This window comes from Pan troglodytes, chromosome 9, assembly GCF_028858775.2.
Source record: "Pan troglodytes isolate AG18354 chromosome 9, NHGRI_mPanTro3-v2.0_pri, whole genome shotgun sequence".
Classification (NCBI taxonomy): Eukaryota; Metazoa; Chordata; class Mammalia; order Primates; family Hominidae; genus Pan; species Pan troglodytes.
In genome coordinates this window covers 85,746,216-85,769,851 of record NC_072407.2, presented here as the reverse complement: position 1 = coordinate 85,769,851, position 23,636 = coordinate 85,746,216, and the positions used below count along the sequence as shown (strand labels likewise).

Here is a 23,636-nt window from a genome sequence, read left to right as displayed (position 1 = left end):
GTTTGTGTTCCTGTCTTGTCTTTCTCACTAGACTATATGGTACTTTAAAGAAGCAATAGAGATGTCTTCATTTACTTCTAACTTCTGGGTGTCTAATGCCATAACTATATGTTAAATTTAATTGAATGAATTTTATGGTCCAATGGTAGATTAGGGCCAGATAATGAGGAAACTTTAATCTCAAGACAGAAAAATTCTAATTCTAATTCTACTGTAAAAATGACAATATGGACCAGGATGAAAGGTATTTTGGGAAGGTTTGAAATGTAGTATGTGCCCAGTAAATACTACTGCTTCATTAACATCAGGAGTATCATACAGAAAGTAAGTACATACTGTTAAAACTAGAAGGAATCCAGAGTTGAGCTAATTCAATCCCTTCAAAAGAGGAAATGAAGAGCCAGAGAAGGAGAGTGACCATGAAAGATCACACAGCCAGAAAGTGCAGAGGTGGGTGCAAAGTCAAGGACTCCTGAATCTTGGTAGCATTATTTCTGCTAACACAAATGATAGAAGTCTGTGACTATGGAAAATTAACCTTCTCCTGCTAGTAACTAATTTTTCCATAGATTTTTTTTCCTTAGAGTACTATTTATTTTTCTCTTTTAAAGTTTTAAAAAAACTATATATATTTAAGGTACACAACATTATGTTTTGATATACATAGTTATGATATTATTACTACAGTCAGTCAAATTAACATAGCCATCATCTAACATAGTTACGTCTGTGTGTGTGTGTGTGTGTGTGGTAAAAGTGTGGTAAAATTTACTCTCTTAGCAAATTTCCATTATACAATACAATATTTCCCTAAAATTTGAAACCCATTTGTTTATTCAGAAAACGTTTGTGAAGTTTCTAGTATTCTAGCTGGTCTGAAGCACTGGGATAAAGAGATAAAAAGGCACATACTCCTTGTGCCCAAGAAATCACCATTCTTCTGGGAGACAGCATTTTCAGTCTTTTGGTTGAGCTTCCAAAATACAGTGTGAGTTTTCAGGGAAGAGTTCCAATGTGTCTGTCTAGAATGTCAGGGAAAGGTTCTCAGCCTCCCAAGTAGCTGGAACTACAGGCACCCACCACCACGTCTGGCTAATTTTTTGCATTTTTTTTTTTTTTTTTTAGTAGAGACAGGGTTTCACCAAGTTAACCAGGATGGTCTCGATCTCCTGATCTCATGATCCACCTGCCTCGGCCTCCCAAAGTGGTGGGATTACAGGCATGAGCCACTGCGCCCGGCCAGTATGGCCATTTTTATAATATTGATTCTTCTAATCCATGAGCATGAAATATTTTTTCATTTATTTGTGTTGCCTTTGATTTCTTTCAGAGATGTTTTATAGTTCTCCTTCTAGAGATATTTCACCTCCTTGATTAGCTGTATTATTAGGTATTCCGTTTTCTTTGTGGCTATTATATGTGGGATTGTGTTCATGATATTACTGTTAGCCATGATGTTGTTGGTATATAGAAATGCTGCAGATTTTTTAATATTAATTTAGTATCCTGAAACTTTACTAAAGTCATTTCTCAATTCTAGGAGCCTTTTGGTAGAGTCTTCAGGATTTTCTTGGTATAGAATCATATCATCAGCCAAGAGTGATAGTTTTATTTCTTCTTTTCCTATTTAGGTACCTTTTATTTCTTTCTCTTCCCTGATTGCCCTGGCTAGAACTTCCAGTACTATGTTGAATAGGAGTGGTGAGAGTGGGCATCCTTGTCTTGTTCCAGTTCTAAAGTGGAATGGTCCAAGATTTTGGACATTCAATATGATAATGGCTGTGGGTTTGTCATAAATGTCTCTTATTATATTGAGGTTATGTTCCTTCAATGCCTAGTCTGTTAAGGGTTTTTATCAGTGAAGGGAATTTGGATTTTATCAAAAGCTTTTTCTGCATCTATTAAGATGATCATATGTTTTTTTTGCTTTTGATTCTGTTTATGTGGTGAATCACATTGATTTGGGTATGTTGAACCAACCTTGCCTCGCAGGAAAATGCCTACTTGATCACGGTAAATTAACTTTTTGATGTTCTGCTAGATTTGATTTGCTAGTATTTTGTTGAGGATTTTTGTGCAGGACAAAAATTCTGTCCCCATGTGTTTTAGTATGCAGAGAGGTAAAACACAAGTCACTGGGGGCATGGCAAAAGCATACAGCAATGAAAACTTTTCCAAACTCTTTTCTTCACAGTGCTCCCTCCATGGCACAAGTGTTTTCAAAAAGCAGTAACTTTTTCACTCATTGCTAATATATCATCTTTACTTTGTACCAGGAGAGACAGAGAAAGTATATTTATTTTTACTGTTTTCATAAAATTTGTATTGACAGCATACAGACAGGAAAGTGCACATATCAGAAGTATACAGCTTATGCTAATACATAGTGAAGATACCTACGTGATCACCACTCAGATGAGGAGAGAAAACAATGCTTCTTTGTACTTCTCCCAGTGATTACTGTATGCCTCCTTCTGAAGAGTAACTGCTATCCTAACTCCTAATGTCTTTGATTAGTTTTTATCCAGTTGGCACTTTAAATAAATATAATCATATAGTATATAATCTTTTGTGTCTGGTTTCTCACACTCAGCTTGATGCTTGTGAAGATCATCCATGTCATTGGATATAGGTGTAGTTCATTCATTTTTAGTGTTGTATAGTATTCCAGTGTATAAAATACCACAATTCACATATCCGTTCTATTGTTAATGGACATTTAGGCTGTTTCTGTACTTAACTATTATTAACAATGCTGCACTGAGTATTTTTGTGCATGTCCTTTGGAACAAAGGTGTATATATAGGAGCAAAATTGCTGGAATGTAGAGTACGTATTAGTTTAGCTTTAGGAGCAACTGCTTAATAGTTTTGCAAAGTGAAGATGAATTTACTTCCACATTAGTTTTTCTTTTGCTTTGTGCTCTGTACTAAAAGGGATAGAATTCTGTCATCAGCTATCACTAAACTTGTCATCACCTTCCTCATTCCTCTAAAATTTGCTCTCCTCAGAGGTTCTCCATCCACCCAGATGCTTGGGCATCATATCCTAATTACCAAGTGTTGTCAAGCCTACTTCCTACATACCTCTCATGTTCACCAGCTCCTCTCCAGCTGCACTGTGATGAGTCCATGAGAATCCAAGGAACTCAATACTGTGGTGGACCCTGAGGTCCCTAGCCAGTCTGCTACCTTCTGTCTACCTTTCAGTCTTCCTGTGTTTGTTTTCTAAATAACATGTAAGATTTTTAGCTGTAATTAGAGGGAGGAATGGGGGAAAATAAGCTTACTTTATCTTCTGGGAAATCTCATTTTTGTTTAATTTGCATTTCTCTGATGAATAATGAGGTTGAGGCTGAACTCTTTTTTTATATATTTTTCAGCTATTTGAATATCTTCTACTGTGAATTGCCTGATCAAATCTCTCGGTCATTTTTTCTATTGAGTTATCTTTCTTTTTCCTTACTGATTAATATCACAAAAGTATTATATGATTTAAGGCTCCAATGCATATTTTTCTTTATATGTCTTGAGTATGCTTAATGTTCTTTTTAATTATCTGCTAAGTAACATGTTTCTGTTAACAATTTATCCATAGAAACGATTAGTAGAATTTAGAGGCTTATGAAAAATAAAAATGCATAATTTATTATTAACACCTCTTTTTAAGTACTTTGACACCAGTGAAGTTCTGCATAGCACAAAAGATTCTTATGGCCACTTTTCAGATTATTACAAAATACTGTAAAGATTCTGTGGTTCAAATTATCTTAACCCATTAGTGGTGGGTCCAGTTAAGATAATTTCAATCATAGAATTCAAATGCGGGCACAGTGAAGCCCTTCAGCTTTGTGAATGTCTCTCTTTCCTCAAGATGCCTACAATCCTTAAAAAAAGAGAGAAGAACTAATACAAGGAGAAAACAATCATATAAATAATAAAATAATATTAATAGAACCATTTGAACCATCATGCACACTTACTGAGCTCTGCTTATCCCCCAGCACTTTGGACTTCACTGTCACCAACAGTAGGCAACATTTAAAAGATGTTGAGCAGGATTTGTGTGTTAAAAGTTCACCTTGATGGCAGAAGATGGATAGGAATAAAGCAAGACAGTTACTTTCATGGTCCAGATGGGAGACAACAAGGACCCATCATCATGCAGCTATGATGGGAGAGGAGCTGGTGAACATGAGAGGTGTGTAGGAAGTCGGCTTGACAACACTTGGTAATTAGGATATGATGCCTAGGATTTGGGTGGATGGAGAATCTCTGAGTAGAGCAAATTTTAGAGAAATGAGGAAGATTACGACAACTTTGGTGATAGTTGGTGACTTAGAATTCTGTCCCTTATTGTACAGAGCACAGCTTCTCCGTCTGACTGTATCTCCTGCTGTTTTGAGGCAGAGGAAATTGGAACTAAATTCAAATTATTTCGAAGCTTTTCTCCCTAATGTATTTATCAAATCACAGCCCGCTCAGCTGAGTGTGCTAGACAGGTACATTTCATTTGGACAATAATGCCAGGGTTTGCTAGTGACTAGTGTGTGTCTTTGGGGAGCAGCCCCCAAAGAGAAGCTTGCCCCTCTTTTTCAACATAAGAACTAGAAAAAAAAAATCTTGGCTGTGTACTGCACATCATATTATCTCCAGAAGCCTAAATTGGTAAATGTCAGCATTACTGTGGACAGTGAGTGGTTGCTGATGTGGGTTTGGGTAAACATTGTAATGGTGGCTGGTTGTAGATAAAGAGCAGCAGTTTATAATTTGTGATGGTGCATGTTTAACTCCCCCTGGAAAACACAGACCCTTGGAATCTGAACTTGTTCTAAACCTCCTTTTCTCACAGAAGGATCAGGAGGAAGAGAATTGGCATCATCACTAACCCTGTTTCATAAGCTATCCAATGCCATCCTCTCATCTCTTAATTGTTTCCCTCTGGGGTTCCTCTCTGAATATGGATCTGAGAGGAGAAGGAGGAGAGCAAGGGGGCACAGGTATTAAAGAGAAGAAGAAGAAAAGAAGATTATGTAAGGCAGCATCACCAAAAGAATAAGTAGAGAAGACAGGAAAATTGCAAGTACAGAAGAAAACCTCAGGAACCAGTTCAACTAACCCTTTTACAGGCACCCACCACCACACTCAGCTAATTTTTTCTATTTTTAGTAGAATTGGGGTTTCACAGTGTTAACCAAGATGGTCTCGATCTCCTGACCTCGTTATCCACCTGCCTTGGCCTCCCAAAGTGCTGGGATTACAGGCGTGAGCCACCACACCCGGCCTATTTATTGTTTCTTAATTATTCATTTAACAGTTATCTAGAGTTAACTATGGGCCAAGCGTATAGTTCTATTTGCTATCCTTTTCCAATCTGTGTTTATAATAGTATGGACTTTGATGTGCCTTGCCACCGAATATATTTGAGATGTGTTTTAAGTAGAAACATGTCTTTCAGATTTAGGAGAAATGGAGAAAAAGTATAGCTCCAAGAGAGCATGAAAATATATGCCATTAATTAAAGCATAATTTTAAAAAGTAGAACCAATCAATATGAAAGTTCATTTCTCAACATACTTTCCTATCTTTTTTTTGTCTGATTAATTGCTTTTCTCCTCCACTCACTTTTTCTTTATGAGAATGTTTGTTTTCAGTAGGACATTATGAGAATGTAGTGAAAAAGTAATTCTAAAAATAATTCATCTGATAAAAGAGTTGTATTAACTTTATTACAGCTTCACACCTAAAATCTGGGAGGTAAATAATCTTTTGCAGCATCACAGTAGCATCTGTCTTCTAAACCCTTTTGTTCTAAGTCCCATTCCAAAGAGGCACAGCTTCCATGGTATGATTTGTTTGCTTTTATCCAAACAGGTGTGGTTTTTGGGGATCTACACTGTGGCCTATGGCTTAATTACAAAATGAGATTTTTGTATACATAGTTTATTTCACCTAATAAAATGATACTTGTAGTTGGAATATTTTGCTTTTCAGATTGTGTAGATATCTTGGAATTGTACCACCCACAGTGTCCCAAATTCTGTCATGCACAGATGCTCAGTAAACTGAACACTGCCATCTATAGAGAAGTAATTAGCCAGCATCAGGTTTCAATGGAATCACTTTGCTGCACTCTGATTCACCCTTAAATTATTGTCTTCACTGTGCATTATGAGCTGATCAAAGCTGTTCTTCAAGTTTGGATGCTTTTTTTTTCTTCTTCTTCTTATTCTTTAGGGCAATGCTGTAGAGAAGAAACAGGCACTTTAGAGAGCAACTACATTTTCAAAAATAGATGAAATTAAAACAGAGCAACAAATCGTACACACAGTTGATTTCTGTTGCTAGGATGTTTTGGCCTCTGTTTTATTTATTAACCAGCGCTGTCAGCAGAGAAAAATAGGACTTTTGAGACAACCATTGTAAACAATAAAGCCAAATGTCAGTCAAACAAATAAATAGCCAATCTTGCCAAGAAAAGACATTGCAAAATCTCTGTATCTTTCTCTTTTTTTTGTATCTAAAAAATGCGTTTCAGAACAGGTGCATAAAGTTGCCCTAACTTGGTCAGGCCATCTGGCTAATTAGTATGTATGTTGAGTTCTAGTAATAATAATATTAAAAGCAAACACTTGTGTAATACCCTTTTCCCCTATGAGGACACTGAGAGACAGAGAAGCTAAGTAATCTAATCTGCTCAGGGACACATGACCAATCAGTTTAAGACTTGGGTCTTGAACCTGAGCGGTTTGGCTCAAGTCTTAAAAAATATGCCCTCTTAACAAATATACTATCATGCTCCTCATGTGAAAAGCAAAACCTCAGAGTGGCATAGGCAGAGTTATTAAAATAAAATGATTTAGGTTGAACTGTATGAAAAATGTCAATATTTGACAGTTTGTGACCTAACAGATCTGTAGTTTTATATTGTCTAATCTAATCGCAACTAAAGCAACTAAGCACACATTTATGAGGCCTCTGCTCTGGGTCAGGCCCTGTTTTCTGGATGTTGCTGGAGTTAGTATGATTTGGTGGCAGAGAGTGAATCTGGAGACTGGAATTTTCCAAGTGCCATTGCTAATTTTGATTAGTCAGTTCATTTCCCTGGACCTGTCTTTTCATCTGTTAAATAAGCAGATCTCAAACTTTTCAGACTGTAGTTCACTTAGAAAGGGTGAACCATCTTATGTCTCATTCATTCCAATCACTCTCAATTTCCAGTGGTAAACAAAACCGCTGGTTAGAAAGAATGTGACTATAAAAGCAAAATGTAGGTGTGGGAAGAATTATGTTTGCATATGCTTTAGCAATAGGAATACAGATGATTTATCTTTAAGTGTCCATATGTCTTAAAGCCTAATTATTACAAAATATTAGGCCAAAATATAGTCAGAGTGCAAATTATGTGTCACTAAGAGTTAACAAAATTATCTGCAACAAATAGAAGGGATAATGGTAAACCTAAATTAAATTTATCATTAAAAGTAGGAATAGTAGGATTTAACAACTATGACCAATTAAAGAAAACACTGAGGATTCAGTGGCTTTTTAAAAAGCATCTTGCCCCCAAACTGGGAGGATTCCACCTCTCTGCCTGTGCACTAGAAGCTGTGTGACCTAGTCTTCCTGGTATAATACCAAATTAAATCCTTAATCAATTTTACTAAAACACTAATTTAAATATCAAATCAATAATCCTTAACAATTCACTCAGTGCTGGTTACATTTTAAAATACGTACCTATGAAATTACAAGTGATTTACCTTAAAAGGCCAAAGAAAAACTTATGTGGCATGATTGTGATGCCCTCACCTTCCATCCTAACCCTCTCTAATCGGCCAATATTAATATCAAATGTTAAAAAAAGAATTATATTTATTTTAAAACAGAGGACACACATACACAAAGCCACCACTTATGTCAATACAGTTTAACCCCTACACAAAGGTGACAAGACAAACAGGTGAGTAGAGACTAATACCTATAACAAGTTCTGCACAATCTGTGTGGGGCGCCTTGTTTGTGTGTGGTGTACGACAAATATGTATAAAATGTGTATTTTATACATATGTACATATATAAAATATTAATGTATATATAACGATACATAGGCACACATAATTAAACAATTGACATAAATGTTTCATGAAATAATACTCTTACTGTGTGCATTATCCTCTGAAGTTTCTATTTTATTTTTTAAAGAAAACTATGGGCTGGGTACAGTGGCTTATGCCTATAATCCCAGCACTTTGGGAGTCCAAGGCAAGAAGATCACATGAGATCATGAGTTCAAGATGAGCCTAGCCAACGTGGTGAAACCCCATCTCTACTAAAATACAAAAAATAGCCTGGCATTGTAGCCTGTGCCTGTAGTCCCAGCTACTCGGGAGGCTGAGGAACAAGAATCGCTTGAACCTGTGAGGCAGAGGTTGCAGTGAGCCAAGATAGTGCCACTGCACTCCAGCCTGGGTGACACAGCAAGGCTACATCTGAAAGAAAGGAAAGAGAGAGAGAGAGAGAAAGGAAGGAGGGAGGGAGGGAGGGAGGGAAGGAAGGAAGGAAGGAAGGAAGGAAGGAAGGAAGGAAGGAAGCAAGGAAGGGAAAATTAGTGATCATAAATTGATTTGATTTCACAATCCACTTTTGGGTTGTGATTTGCAATTTGGAAAGCATACTTTTAAAGAAGGTTACTCAGATATGCCAGATATGAGTTCACCGTGACCTCTATGAATAGTGTGGGCAACAAATGATTGGGTAAAGAAAAAGTGATACATATAGAGAGATGTAGAGATATTTCTGTCTGTAGATAAATATAGATATGGAATATTAGCCAAAAAAGAAGAAATCATGTCTTTTACAACAATATGGTTGGAACTGGAAGCCATTGTGTTAAGTGAAATAACTTAGAAAGTCAACTACCACATGTTCTCACTGATAAGTAGGAGCTAAATAATGTGTGCATGTGGACATACAGAGTGGAATAGTAGACACTGGAGACTTGGGAGGGTGGGAGGGTAGGAGAGGGATGAGGGATGAGAAATTACTTAATAGGTACAATATTCACTATTTGGGTGATGGTTACACTAAAGGCCCAGACTTCTCCACTTCACAATATATCCATGTAACAAAACTGCACGTGTATCCTCCTAAATCCATTTAAAGCAACAACAACAAAGAAACAAATGAGCAAAGGCACATTTGGAAATTTCTTAGATGAAGGGATTTGAAGTCGATTGCTAGAACTGGGCATAGTTAGCCTGGGCTAGAGAGAAGTGATGATTGTAGAGAGGAGGAAGAAGCCAGAAGAGTAAGTCTCAGTCCTCCAATATTTGAGCAGCTACCGAAGTAACAAGACATTAGAGGGACTAAGCATTTCTTCCTGTGGCTCCCAGGGGTGGATTTTCACTCATTCAGCCACCTGAGCACTATTTAACACCAGCTACTTGCCAGCTTCTGTGCTAGAGACTGAAAATCAAATACCAAATACATTAGTTAATCTTTATGCAAAGAAACCCTGCTTTTTCAGTGATGTGATAGGTCAACATGCCTGATACGATATGCAGTATTGAGAGATTTTTTTAAGTCCTAGTGAGTGGTTTTATTAGTGACTCACAGAGCTCCTCGTTTACCAGGGTTGCCATTTGACTCAATTTCTTTTTCCTTTTTCTTTCCTTTTTTTTTTTTTTTTTTTTTTTTGAGATGGGGTCTCCCTCCATTGCCCAGGCTGGAGTGCCGTGGCATGATCTCAGCTCCCTGCAACCTCTGCCTCCCAAGTTCAAGTGATTCTCCTGCCTCAGCCTCCCGAGTAGCTGGGATTACAAGCACCCACCACCATGCCCAGTAATTTTTGTATTTTTAGCAGAGATGGGGTTTCACCATGTTGGCCAGGCTGGTCTCGAACTCCTGACCTCAAGTGATCTGCCTGCCTCAGCCTCCGAAAGTGCTGGGATTACAGGCGTGAGCCATCGCACCCAGCCATTGAGTCAATTGCTAAATACTTCTGAGTGTTCACTACTGCGCAGAAAGTGGTTCAGTTATGGAGAAGCAGATGTCCTCAGAAGGTGAGCTATGAGCTTTCTACCTCAGCGAAAGTGTTTCCCAGTGCTTCCTTCCCCCGTTCGCCTCCCCAGTTGGAGCATGAAACTATGAAAGAGCTTCCATCTGAACTTTAAAGGAGCCATTTTAGAATTCTAGCTTTAGACATTTTTTCTTGAGAAAAATCATTAAGCTTTCCTTTTATTTTAGATTGTTTAATTTGCAGGAAAGCACACATGATAATGAATACATAAATCTTCTCAAATACCCACAAAGCCTGCATAATGAATTCTTGGTTTTATACGCTTTGGCCTCTTACCAATTTCTTTTAAATTCCAAAATAAATCCATTAGAAGTTGTGATCCCCATCATTTCACTACACGGAAAATTCACTGTTAAAGCTTGTTTAGGGTTATCTGTGAGTTTATTATCAACATGTTGAAGTTACAGAAAGACATATTTTGGTTCCATATAAAACTAAATTTCTAAGCATAATAGCTACCTTGGTAGGTATTAAGCTCCCCAACATGAGAGACATTTAAGAATAGTTGAAGGTCACCTGGCATCTGGTTGGAGTAAGGGGAGAATGTTACCCAAAATTACCCTTTAGCTTCCTACCACCCTTGAGATTGTATGTTTTAATTAAATAATTAATTTAATTATTTCTCCAGCCCACAACCGAGTTTTTTCCCTAAAACAGCTTCCTATACGTGCTTTCTGGAATCACATCCAAAAACACAAAATGGCTTTCTCCTTAAATGAACATGTCTTTAACATACTAACTAGATTGAAATTAATCAGTAAGTACATTTCAGTCAGTCTCTTCTGACAATATAGCCATGGCTCAGCAAAATCAAATTATTAGTAATAATAATTATGAATAATACCAAATAGTAACAAAGCACTAATAACATTGACAATTGTTCTTAAGTTGCTAACATTTATTTAAATGACTATTGTGTGGCAAATGCTGTACTAAGTGCTTTAAAGGTACTAATTTAATGATAACCCTTTCTGGTGGTATAGCTCTTATTTTCATTTAACAGATAAGAAAACTGAGGCAGGCAGCCAGAATGGAGATTATCAAAAAGTCAAGAAACAATAGATGCTGGCGAGGCTGTGGAGAAATAGGAATGCTTTTACACTGTTGGTGGGAATGTCAATTATTTCAACCATTATGGAAGACAGTGTGGTGATTTCTCAAGGATCTAGAACCAGAAATATCATTTGACCCAGCAATCCCATTACTGAGTATATACCCAAAGGAATATAAATCATTCTACTGCAAAGACATATGCACATGTGTGTTTATTGCATCACTATTTCCAATAGCAAAGACATGGGACCAACCCAGATGCCTATCTATGATAGACTGGATAAAGAAATGTGGTACGTATACACCATGGAATACTATGCACCCATAAAAAAGGAATGAAATCATGTTCTTTGCAGGGACATGGATGAAGCTGGAAGCCACCATCCTCAGCAAACTAACACAGGAACAGAAAATTAAACACTACGTGTTCTCACTCATAAGTGGGACCTATACAACAAGAACACATGGACACAGGGAGGGGAACAACACACACCAGGGCCAGTCAGGGGCTGGGGGGAGAGGGGAGGGAGAGCATTAGGACAAATAGCTAATGCATGAGGGGCTTAAAACCTAAATGATGGGTTGCTAGGTACAGCAAAACACCATGGCACATGTATACCTATGTAGCAAACCTTCACATTCTGCACTTGTTTCTCTGAACTTACAAAAGAAAAAAAGAAAGAGAACTGAGGTAGGGAAATTACATAACGCACAGGGCCACTTGGAAATAGCAGAACCAGGACTTAATGCCGATGAGTATACTAACTCAAGAGAATAAACTCATAACCACTAGCCTATCTATAAAATGAGCTTTATTTAGATGTTTTTGACCCTTGCTAATTTCTGTTTCATCATCTAAAATTTAGGGACCTAGTAAGGCTCCCTTATTGGAAATAATCATGCTGAGAAAGGAAGAATGACCCCTATAGGTTCTTAGTTGGAACAGACCCCTGGTTTCATATACACATGGGCGACAACCAGGGCATGAGTAATTCTCAAAGAAGTGACTTTGAAATTCAGCTTATGTAACATCTTCAACAAGAAACAGCAAATTTTTAGAGAAGTGACAAGATGAAGGAAAAGGACTTTGAGTCTCTTCAGGCACAGCGAGCAGTTTGTAGGAAGCCAAATAAATGGCAGATAAAGGCTACTTAGTAAAGCTTGTTAATGTAGATTCTCCTGGTACCATGACCAGGCTGATGAGGGTCCAAAGTTGTGTTCAGTGGTTAACCTTTGCTCTCCCTGGTAGAAAAGCAGGGGTGGGGGGAGAATACCTTTGTCTTTGTAAATCTATGTGCTGCTTTTAGGAAAATGGAGGGCAGAGAGTTTTCCCACATCTGCTTCTTCTTGATTGTCTTTAGCTCAGTAATTCTTTATATTTTGGGGAGGCATATTCCGGTCTCCCACAATCATATACATTATAGCTTAAGTATATGTTCTTAAAATTTGAAATATTGTATTATAAATTTTCAACAAATGGAAATGATTAAGTAATTTACAATGTATCTACTCAGTGAAATTTTAAGGAGTTATTAAAATGTTTCTGACAAAGAGGTATTAACAGGAAAATGTGTGCAATTATAGCAAATGAAACAGTAAAGTGAACTTTTTTTGATGTAGTGTGACCTTAACATTGTAAAAAAAAAAAAAACAAAAAAAAAAACATAAAAAAACACCTAGAAGGAAATGACCAATATACTCACAATGATTGACCCTGAGTAGCAATATCTATTTTGTTCTAATATCTTTTCTTTAAAAATCTCTTGTGTTTTTTCTTAGTAAACTCCAATTGTTTCTACAATTAAAAAAAGTTTTTTTGTTTTATTTTTGGTTCTATAAAGCGGTTTACTTTTCTGATACAAGTGACTTGGTTTCTGATCTGACGTTATTGTGTATAAAGCATCATGCTTTCATGCTCACTCTTCTTAAATGAAGATATATTTTAATGGTCATATGTTCATTTAGCAATAAATGAATCTGTATAGAAATGGGCAACTCAGATTCACTATAAAACATTCAATTATTAAGATGCACAAAGACTGCCAATTCAACTTTGCCCAGACTGGAGTCTAATGTATAGAATCTCCACTGAATTTACTGCCATCTTCATCAATTCCACCGAATTGACTGCTGCAGAATTTTATCTGCAGCCCTGCGAACTATGATCCTGTATTTTTCAGCTCACAGAGAATGGTGAAGACTGGTCCAGCTGGTTTGAAGAACTTAATGCAAAGTGATGTGATTTATAGTCCATTTTGGCAGGTCCTCCACATGTGTACTATCTCCAGGCTCATGATTTAAGTGCCCAGCTGAGGAAGAGTAATTCCTGTATTATTAGACTTGATTAACCTGAGGAAGCTTGGAGTGCTTCATTTTCAGGAAGGCTCGGGCTGTCCCACACAGAGATTGTATGGCTTGAAATATTCTTTTGAAAAACTCTACCTTTGTTTTTCATTCAGTAACTGTCACAGGTACCACAGGAAACTTCTGCCTAATAAGGTCCACTTCCCTTCCTTATCTTTAGATTTGAATGAAAGGTGTCCACCCCACCATTACATGTTGTATTTAGAGTCATTTGCAGAATAACTTATAATATTATCCTTAGTGGCAATGAATGTCCAAACATCAGAATTTAAACCTTTAACTTTGCCTGTTAAGCAGTTGATAAATAAGAAAGTATATTACAGACTTACACACGTCTTTCCTGGGTGGGACTTTTTCTTACCTAGCATTGTCTAAAATAATTTATTAAGATATCTTCACAGTAGCATATCTTGGAAGTTACCTAGTGGAAGTAACAATGCTTATAATCATGCCTGCATTGTAGAAGGAAAGAATTTTTAAAAAAAAAAGAAAGAAAAATAAAACAGGGCAACAATATTCTACCAACCTTAATTTATTCCTGGGCAAGACAACTGTGTATCACGGTTTTGCAAACACTGGCATAAGTGCTGTTAAATCCCTGTTCAGTTGTAAGTTAAAGTGCAGGGACCAAATGGATTCCCAGGAACTGAACCTATTTCAGGGAGGAAGGCCCTGTGATTTAGGCCTAAGACAAGAGTGTTGCCGGCATGACATTGCTGAAAGCAGGGGAAGAATGACTCCTTGCCCCAGAACTGCTTAGATGTGTCCGGGATTTGTGCAAAGTCCTTTGTGAATTATTCAAACCAGGCCATCAGAAATGCTATGCTGGGTCATACCAGTGGAACCTTCAGCCAAGCAAGGATCCAAAACATTGCAGGATAGTGTGAGAAATGCTGGAATAACAGGCATATAGGAAATGCTATGGGAATAGCGGGTTGGTCATTATCTCAGTCTGTGAGGTTTGGAAGGATTCCCAGAGGCAGCAGTGTTTGAGTGTGTTTTAGAAGAATGAATAAAGTGAGTGTACAAAAAAGAAGAAAGAGCTGTCTGTATAAAGTCACCAAGTTTTCTAGGAAGAAGATGGTGAGAAGAGAGGCTATTAGGGAAGCAAAATTGTGAAGGTGTCATGTGCTTTACTAAAAACATGGGCTTTGCGCTTTAGTTGATGGGGAGTCAGCAATGGATTTGAACAGAGAAGAGACAAGATCAGGTGAGCATTTTAGAAGGAGTCCTCTGACTGCTGGTGTGGCTAATGCACTAAGGGAATGTGACATAAGAGGGAAGGAGCAAGTTTGGAGAGAGCAGCATTCATGACAGTGGCAGTGGCAACAGAGGGACATACAGAGTAGAGAGACATTTTGGAGGTAAGATTAATGGGATTTGGTGCCTGATTAGATGTGGAGGTTTGAGGCTGAAGATTCTAGTTCATTTCACTACAATTGTGATACCACTAACCAAAGATTTTATGCCCTGTAAAATCCATGAATTTGGCTGAACTCTCCAGTCTATAGTTTGACTTCAGCTGTATAATAGTTCTGTGGCCCTTAAAATTTGAACTAAACTTTTAACTTTACAGAGAACTTCCTTTTGTTTGATCTCACTAAATTTATAGTTTGATAGATGAAAAAGCCAAGTGAAAATAATCTGACTAAAATCGCCGAAGTGGATTTTTCGGAGGTTGGACTAGAACCAAGTCTCCATGTTCCCTAGTCTTAAACTTTAAATCAAATAACAAATCTGATAGCTTTGCACTCCATCCACTCCACCCATTTTATATTTTACATGGACTATATTAGAATTGGAGAGACTTTTGAACAGAATAGGAAGCAGGGAGCTTTGGAAAAGTCACAAAGAAATCCTGGGAACTTTTGGGAAGGAAGAGGTGTCCAGTAGAAGGCAAAGGGGAGCCAAGTAATAATGACTCTTCCAGGCTTTCCAGATGTCAATATTTGCATTACTCACAGTCCAAGGGCACCTGTTGCACCTGAATCCACTGAGTTTTCCCTATAAACCTCTCCCCTGTGCACCACATTAGCCTTGGGTGGTGGGGAGTGGAAGGTGGAGAGGGACCAGCTGATAATGGCTGTGAACAACAATCACTGTGGCCTCTACATAGGACAGACTCTGGAACCCTGGGTCCCTCAAGTCTCCTGTCTGTTTAAGAGGTCCGTTACAACTTACTTATCGGCATCACCCTCAAAATCTGTCCCTAGGCCATCTCAACCAGGGAATGAGTGGACTGTTGATTGTGTTGAATAAAATTATCTATGTAGACTATGTAGAGGCTATGAAAATAAGCTTGTTCAGTTTGAAAAGTGATAGGAGCTGCTCTTATATTGTTAAAACAACACAGAATCTCAACCTCAGTGAGCAGAGGAATTGGGGAGTCCTGATCCCTGAAAACCAGAAGTTCTCTACTAGAAGTAGTAGAATCATTTTGCAATGGTGGGAGAATCATTTTCAATTATTTTTTATCCGTGGTGGTGATTGGGAAGAGGTAAGACACCTGTCTTAGATGCAACAGACATTTGTGGGCAGGAAGAGAGTGTTCATCTGAAGGGGTCATTATTGTCTTTCTAGGAGCCAAAAGGGGCATGCTATCAGGATGCCTGCAGAGAAACGGAAAGTCTTCATGATACTCCTCAAAGCACTGTTTGTTTGTTTGTTTGTTTGTTTGTTTTTCAGGCAGATCTGATGTCTCTCAGGGTCTGCAATAACTGACTTGCTGTCAAGATTAGCTTCCACTTGTGGCTGACCTATTTGGCAATGGTCAAATACCTGTGTCTAACAGAGAGATGGTCTACAGGTCTACACTTGTGCAGCCCTTATCTTTTGGGGGGATTTGATTGAATACCTGCCTTCCTGCCTGGCTCAGTGACTCATCTGATTTCCCATACCTCCTTGTCATTTAGACGTATGATTGGCAGACTCAATAACCAATCATAAAATAAATGAGCAAAATACTGCTTTGAAAGAAAGTTCTTTTTAAAAAACTTTTCTCCTAATATTTTTGTGTGGGGAGGGAAGGAAATTCATATAGAAAAATACAATCCCAAGCTCGTAGGTGTGGTTTAAACAGACCTTGTTTAGTTTTATGATTTAACCTAAAACCCTGGAGACTTCCACAGCTTTCAATCCCATCGAGGGAAGCCCTTTGTCAAGATTAGTTAGAAATGTTAGTGTTAACCCCATTTTATCCCTAAAAAACACTTTTAAAATGTTTTTAGTCTCCAGGCAATTAGCAGATTCAACTTTTCAGTGCTGTTTTCCTAGTGATCATTTGTTTCTGATGAATACATTCACAGCTGATTTTTTTTAAAAAATAAAACATTTACACTTAGATGACTTTGCATCTCAGGTGGGCTTGATTGACTCCTATTTGAGGGACTTTTTTTCCCCTCATAGGGTTTTTTAGCCTGTGCACTGCTCTTTAAGTGTTATAAAGTGAAATAACAGGGAAAAATGAGTGGGTGGTTACCATGGTGACCACCACAGCTGATTTGGGTAGCAGTAGACAGTGCTGGGAAATAGTGCCTTGTTAAACCGAACTGCAGTGATAATATTGAGAGGGAAAGTGAAAATGTCTGAGCTCCGCTTAATCAAATGACCAGCCATTAAAACATGAATATCAACATCTGTGCTTTGGCTTCAAATGCATATATAGTACACATCAAAACAAAAGTCCTTAAGCGTACCTGGAAAATGGTTTTAGGAAGGAATCTAAATCGTCCTGGTTTCCAAGTTTTAGCTATTCATCCTAAAATATTAAGAAAAGCTTTAACTAACAAAGTCTTGATGTTGGCATTACAAGTTTTCCTGGTTCAAATTAAATGAAGACAAAGATTAATTTCTGAGACTGAGAGGACCTTATTTCTTGACTTGGTTTTGCCACGCAAAAAGGTGAAATTAGTGAAAGTCCGCCTCCATAAACCTTCCCTTTTTGAATTTTCTTCCCACCTAAGGGACAATTTAAGCAGGCATTTCCTGCCTAAGGGGAGCCAGCAGATTCCAGCCTGCAGCTGAAGAATTAACACTACGCTGTGAATAACTTTGTTTACTCTCTTCTACATTTTAAAAGAAGATACCAGACTACCACTTCAGAGTTGGAATTTCAAACACCAGCAGCTAGCTGGGAGGCAGGATTGAATTTGGAGATAAGAATTCTTCCTGGCGTCCTTCAGCAGCCTCCCCAGGCAGGTTTTCACCTCTTCTACTTTTCCAGGACTAAGCCTTTTTAACTGAGAAGAGAAAGAAAAAGAGGTGAGTGAGATAGCCAACATCTGGAAAGTGATTTGTTACAGCGTTTAAAACGGAGAAAATAATCCCATCTTTCAAATTGGCTTGTTTGTGTTGCAAAGCATCTCAAACTAGCTCTGCCACTAGCCTGGGAAGGTAGCCCTACCTGCTACACTCCTAACAGGCTTTGGCCACCACTCAAGAGCGTCAGGAGGTGTGTGCTGGCCAGGCGGAGTTTATACACCAAGCAGCTCAACCAGGAGGAGGGAACAGAGCTGAATTTGGGAAGCAGCTGCCTGCTATGCTGAAAACCCCTGGAAACTTGCTAAAGAGCTGTGGTGAGAATCATGCTGCTTTTCTCAGACCCGTTTCTCTTGACAGACCATGTGGGGGAGGTGTGGCCAGTAAAATGAAAAGAGGGCAGCAGATTCTCCTCCCTTTCCTTCCTAAAACAGCCTTTCTCTGCCGTTTGTTAGTAGCCACTGCTTGCAGGCATTTTCTACAGTGGCTCTGTTTTCATGTCTGTTGCTATCTGTGTTCTGTGAGAACAACAATCAGTGAATTTTTATCTTCCTTCAACTAAATGCAACCTCAGAATCACACTCTGAGTTTGATTTACCACTGGCCTCTTCAGCAGGACTATCTCATGTGAACTGCTAGACTCTTGATATTCTCTCTCTCTCTCTCTCTCTCTCTCACACACACACACACACACACGGAGAGAGAGATTGATTAAGGAATGTGAAATATTTGCTTTAGACTTAAATTGGTTCCAGCAATACCTGGATCCACATTGATTTCAGATCAGATATTTAATGTATGCAAGTCCTGTTCAAACAGAAACCAGAGAGCGTGCTTCGGGAGAGCCTAGTTCTAATCCAGGGAGCCAGGCTTATGTGTGTGAAAGAACTAGACAGACTTGAATGTTGAATTCTGCTTTCACCAATCATAAACTGTGCAACCTTGGGAAACCATTTTATTTTACGCGTTCAGTTTTCTTATCAGTAAAATGGGTAGTACATTCTGGTGGTTGTTTAAAGATTAGTAGTAGTATATGGAAAGCTAGACTCTAACATCCTCCAGGGGGCACGGTTACCTTATTGTGGGCCACATAGTTAAGTAACTGGAAAGGATAATTTTTAACAATCATAGCTTCATAGTTAAGAATGTCAGCTCAGATTATTCTGCCTGAATTCAAATCCCAGCTCTCTCATGGTTAGCTGAATAACATAAACCTGTAAAATGATAATGGTAGTAGTAACTATTTTACAATTTCTGAGGTTCATGCTTTTTATTTTTACTTATGTATTTATTTTTTTTGAGATGTGATCTCACTCTTTCACCCAGGCTGGAGTGCAGTGGTGCGATCTTGGCTCACTGCAACCTCCGCCTCCCAGGTTCAAGTGATTCTCTCACCTCAGCCTCCTGAGTAGCTGAGACTACAGGCATGTGCCACCATGCCTGGCTAATTTTTGTATTTTTTGGTAGAGACAGAGTTTCACCATGCTGGCCAGGCTGGTCTCAAACTCCTGACCTCGGGTGATCCACCTGCCTTGGCCTCCCAAAGTGCTGAGATTACAGGCGTGAGCCACTATTTCTGGCCCCCCAAGATAATGCTTCTTTGGTAAAACCCACAGCATTGCACCCAGCACAAACTAATACTCACTCAATGTCAGCTGTTGTTATTATGATGCAGGAATCTGACTATGGAGCTAGGCAGTTGGCCTCCTTCGACTAAATTCACCTCATTTGTTGTTTTGTTGTTTTCAATTTAATTATTTATTTATTTTTATTTTTTGAGAGAGTTTCACTCTGTTGCCCAGGCTGGAGTGCAGTGGTGTGATGGCAGCTCACTGCAACCTCCGCCTCCTGGGTTTAAGCGATTCTTCTGCCTCAGCCTCCCACGTAGCTGGGATTACAGGTGCCCGCCCCCATGCCCAGCTAATATTTGTATTTCAGTAGTGATGGGGTTTCACCATGTTGGCCGGGCTGGTCTCGAAATTCTAACCTCAAATGATCTGCCCTCCTCGGCCTCCCAAAGTGCTGGGATTACAGGTTTGAGACACCACCCCTGGCCGTTTTGTTGTTTTTTAAATGAGAAGTTGGACAAGATGAATCCTAATGAACCTTCTACCTCTTAGTGGCTTTGTTCCGAATTGCATCCACATGCATGTAACATAGCCACACATCTTTCTGGTAGGGGCCATAAATAAAATTTTTTAAATGTTTTATGATGGAAAAACAGTGCAATATAACATACATTCTGGACTTAAAAATCATTGCCAGCTCATAAAGCCAGATGCATCATTTCATATGCTCCTATAACTGTATTTCCTTAAGAACATATATTGTCACAGCCCCTGATGCTTCTTTGCATTTCTGTGGCTCTGGGGACTAAGAGACTTGCATCCAAACATTTTGTACTGATTTTAAGAAAGTTTATTCACCTAAGTTGGCTGAAGGTGGCACTTGTTAGCATTTCAAGTTTCTGTATTACTTTTGAGAAGGAACTTGAACCTGTGTCTCTGCATTCTGTTGGCAATTAATATGTATCTGGCATTACAGCTGAGCAGTTGGCAGCCAGTTTAAAAACCAGCCTGGAGTCACTCCCCACCCCGCCTCTGGAGGTGAGGAGGTAAACTTGCTGGACTGGAGAGATTTGCATTTTCCTCAGAGTTGGAGCTCACCCCCATCAGTACTTCCTTTGCTACTTTCTCCATATCCCCCACCAAATTTACTTCCCACAACTCCTCTACAGGCTTTATGAGTGCCTTGAGCTAGGCTAGCACCCTTATTAAATAGAACAATCACAGATTTTTAGAATTAATTATTGCCGTAAGACCACCATGAGAGTAGGGACCATGTCTTCTTACGCTTGGCACTTAAAACAGGAAAATTCTTACTTTGCATGGTAGTGGGAGACCATAAGAATGAAACCATAATGATCAATGAGAAAAACTATGATTGACCCATAAACTTTCCAGTTTTTTGTCAAAACGTTAAAAATTATCTTTTTGTTAGATATATAGAGAAATAAAAAATAGTAAAATAATATTTTATTAGTATGCTATTCTTTAAAATATTAGAAACAGTGAAAATTATTATATTGCTTTGGAAAAAAGAGTAGTTGGAATAGTACTTGCCTTTTTCTTCTTGTCAGTCATATAACTTGTGATACAGAGCAAGTATTTTTTATATGCCTTGGCAAACTGTCACACTTTTTTCTAATCATCTGGCAACCTTTTATCCTTTGCACTTTGTGTTTTGAAATACCTACAAGAGTTCTTCAATGTAAATTTTTTTGCCAGTATCATATTCTCTGGGACATTTTCATCCTTTATATCCCAGCCACCTTCTTTATTTATGTTCATAAGTTTGCCTTCAGTAAGTTCCTCTGGCTGCATATGTGGAATTTCTCAATGAGCGTTGAGGTCGACATTCCCATAGTCAGCTGTATCTTCTATAATTCGTTGTCGCATCTAAATTTCACTTACAGCATTATAACTTTTTGTTTTCTTGCTGTGCTTTCCTCATTGCTGACAAAGTCCCTCTTTGAATTATCCATTTTTGTAAAATGTCTGTGGATTTATCACTGGAGACAAGGAGGCAAAACAAGTATGCTTTACTGTCTGTGTTGCGAAGTGAATAGCAGGTGCTCAGTGACCAGTCACTGACAGACCTTGAAAGAACTGACGTGAGTCACTGATGATGATGCGCGTGTGTTATTGTGTAGAAATTTGTGAATTGAAGAGCTAGTAGCAGGTTTGTGCCTTATGCAATCACTCATACTTAATATATTGTGGTAGCTAAAGTTTGAATTGTGTTGTTGGGGGACTGGAACTACCAATTAAATCATGGTAATGAAAATTCATGCATATTGGAACCATGCAAATAAAAAATGTCTGTAGTTACTCAATAGTAAGGGTCTGTTAAATGAGTTAATTAACTTGTACATTCACACTGATGTGGTTTGCAGTCTTATAGTGTCCTTTTAAGTGTCCTTATAGCTTGGCCAACTGCTATCCCCCTTCTCTTCTCGCCTGTATAAGATGTCCAAAATAGCTGGTTAAAGCATGTCTATTAAAAATCTCCCTTTGAACAAGTCATTAAATTCTGAGCCTCGTGTTTCACATGCTAAAGGCCCAGATTCTTTCTCATCAAAATTTTCCCTTCCTCAGTACCCAGCTCCCCACCTCTGAAAACAATTAATCAGATTAGTTGATTCACCCCCAGATACTCAAAGAGCTCTCAGGCTCCCCAGGATAGGTTGGTTTCTTCCGGCGGTGAGAGGAATCAGCATGTGGCAGAGAAGTTCTCTCAAATGCTGCCTTCACAAGGGCTATTCAGACCTGGTGAGCAGCAGGAGAGAGGGTTCTTGAGTTAGAGAAGCTTCTTCCCTGGCCCTACTCTCTGGTAATTAAAAAAAAAAAAAAGGGAGGGCTGAAGAAGGGAGTCAAAGATAATCCTAAACTTTACTTACTCTTTCATTTCAATGTGTTAATATTCAAGACGGACTGTGAATTCTGGAGATACGGAAGTATTTACAGTGTGGTGGTTACCAGCATTTGCTTTGTCAGATATGGGTTCAGGGAGAGATCCATCACTTCTTAGCTCTGTGAGCTTTCCCAAGTTACTTTATATAGTCTTTACTGAGCCTATGAAGCTTTTAGAACCTCATTCTTCCATCTGTAGGTTGTAATTATTATTTCCCTGGGCTTTTGAGAATCTTGAAAAAGGTAAAGAACACAATACACTTGGAGTACCTTTTGTAGTGGAAAAGCTTGAGAAACAGAAATGGTTTTAGCTTCTCAGGCATAACTTACATAACTTAAGTGAATGTCATTCTTTTTTTTTTTTTTTTTTTTTCTGAGATGGAGTCTCACTCTGTCACCCAGGCTGGAGTGCAGTGGTGTGATGTTGGCTCATTGCAACTCCGCCTCCTGGGTTCAAGTGATTCTTATGTCTCAGCCTCCCAAGTAGCTGGGACTACAGGCACGAGCCACCATGCTCAGCTAATTTTTTGTATTTTTAGTGGAGATGGGGTTTTGCCATGTTGACCAGGCTGGTCTTGAGCTCCTGACCTCAGGTGATCCGTCCACCTCTGCCTCCCAAAGTGCTGGGATTACAGGCGTGAGCCACTGTGCCCGGCTGAAAGTCATTCTTTTTACTAAGATTTTCTTATTCACAGTATACAAGAGTTCTGGATGTGGAGACAGCGTGTAATATACAGATTCACCTTGATGGAAGTTATCCAGTCTGTTTGTTGGGAATGAAGGCTAAGACTGGTGTTTTCTCCTGTCTCCTTATTGACTGTCATTGATGATTAAGAACCTGTATTATATTCTTTATAGAGTCAGTCCCCCAAATTCTTTTGGAACACCTCCTGCTATAGTTTTGATATTTTTGCCCGACAAACTTCTTGTTGTAATTTTCTCCCACTGTTAGAGGTAGGGCCTAATGGGGGCTGTTTGGGTCCCAGAGGCAGATCCCTCATGAATAGATTAATGCCCTCCCTGGGGTCACTGAGTAAATTCCTTCAGAGCTGGTTGCCAAAAAGGGCCTGGAACCTACTTCCACCTTGCCTCCTTTCTCACTGTTTGACTTCTGCACATGCCCGCTAACCTTCCCCTTTTGCCAGGAGTGGAAGCACACTGAGGCCTTCACCAGAAGCAGATGCTGGTGCCATGTTTCTTGTACAGCCTGCAGGATTGTGAGCCAAAATAATCTCTTTATAAAGTACCCAGCCTCAGAATTGTTTTTATTTTTATAACAGCACAGATGGACTAAGACATCTCCTTTGAGTGTGCTCAGAGGTATGTTCAAATCTCTCAAGATCAAAACACTCAAGTCACATAGTGGCAGGGCCTCTCTTCCATTTCTGCTAATAGTGATGTCTCCCCTGG

The 23,636-nt window shown here is 38.8% G+C and overlaps 1 protein-coding gene across 36 annotated transcripts in view; it reads left to right on the top strand.

The window, feature by feature from the left end:
- Nucleotides 1–23,636, top strand: part of DLG2 (discs large MAGUK scaffold protein 2) — a 2,168,441-nt gene that overhangs the window by 1,880,296 nt on the left and 264,509 nt on the right. For 2 of the 36 annotated variants that reach the window (XM_054661596.2, XM_009423845.5), the window contains exon 1: nucleotides 17,592–18,071. The exons of the other annotated variants lie outside the window; for them this stretch is intronic. In XM_054661596.2, coding sequence (XP_054517571.1) covers nucleotides 18,035–18,071 — 37 coding nt within the window. In that variant the 5' untranslated portion in view covers nucleotides 17,592–18,034. Of the gene's footprint in view, nucleotides 1–17,591; nucleotides 18,072–23,636 lie in introns of those variants that run through there. 36 annotated transcript variants of the gene reach the window in all.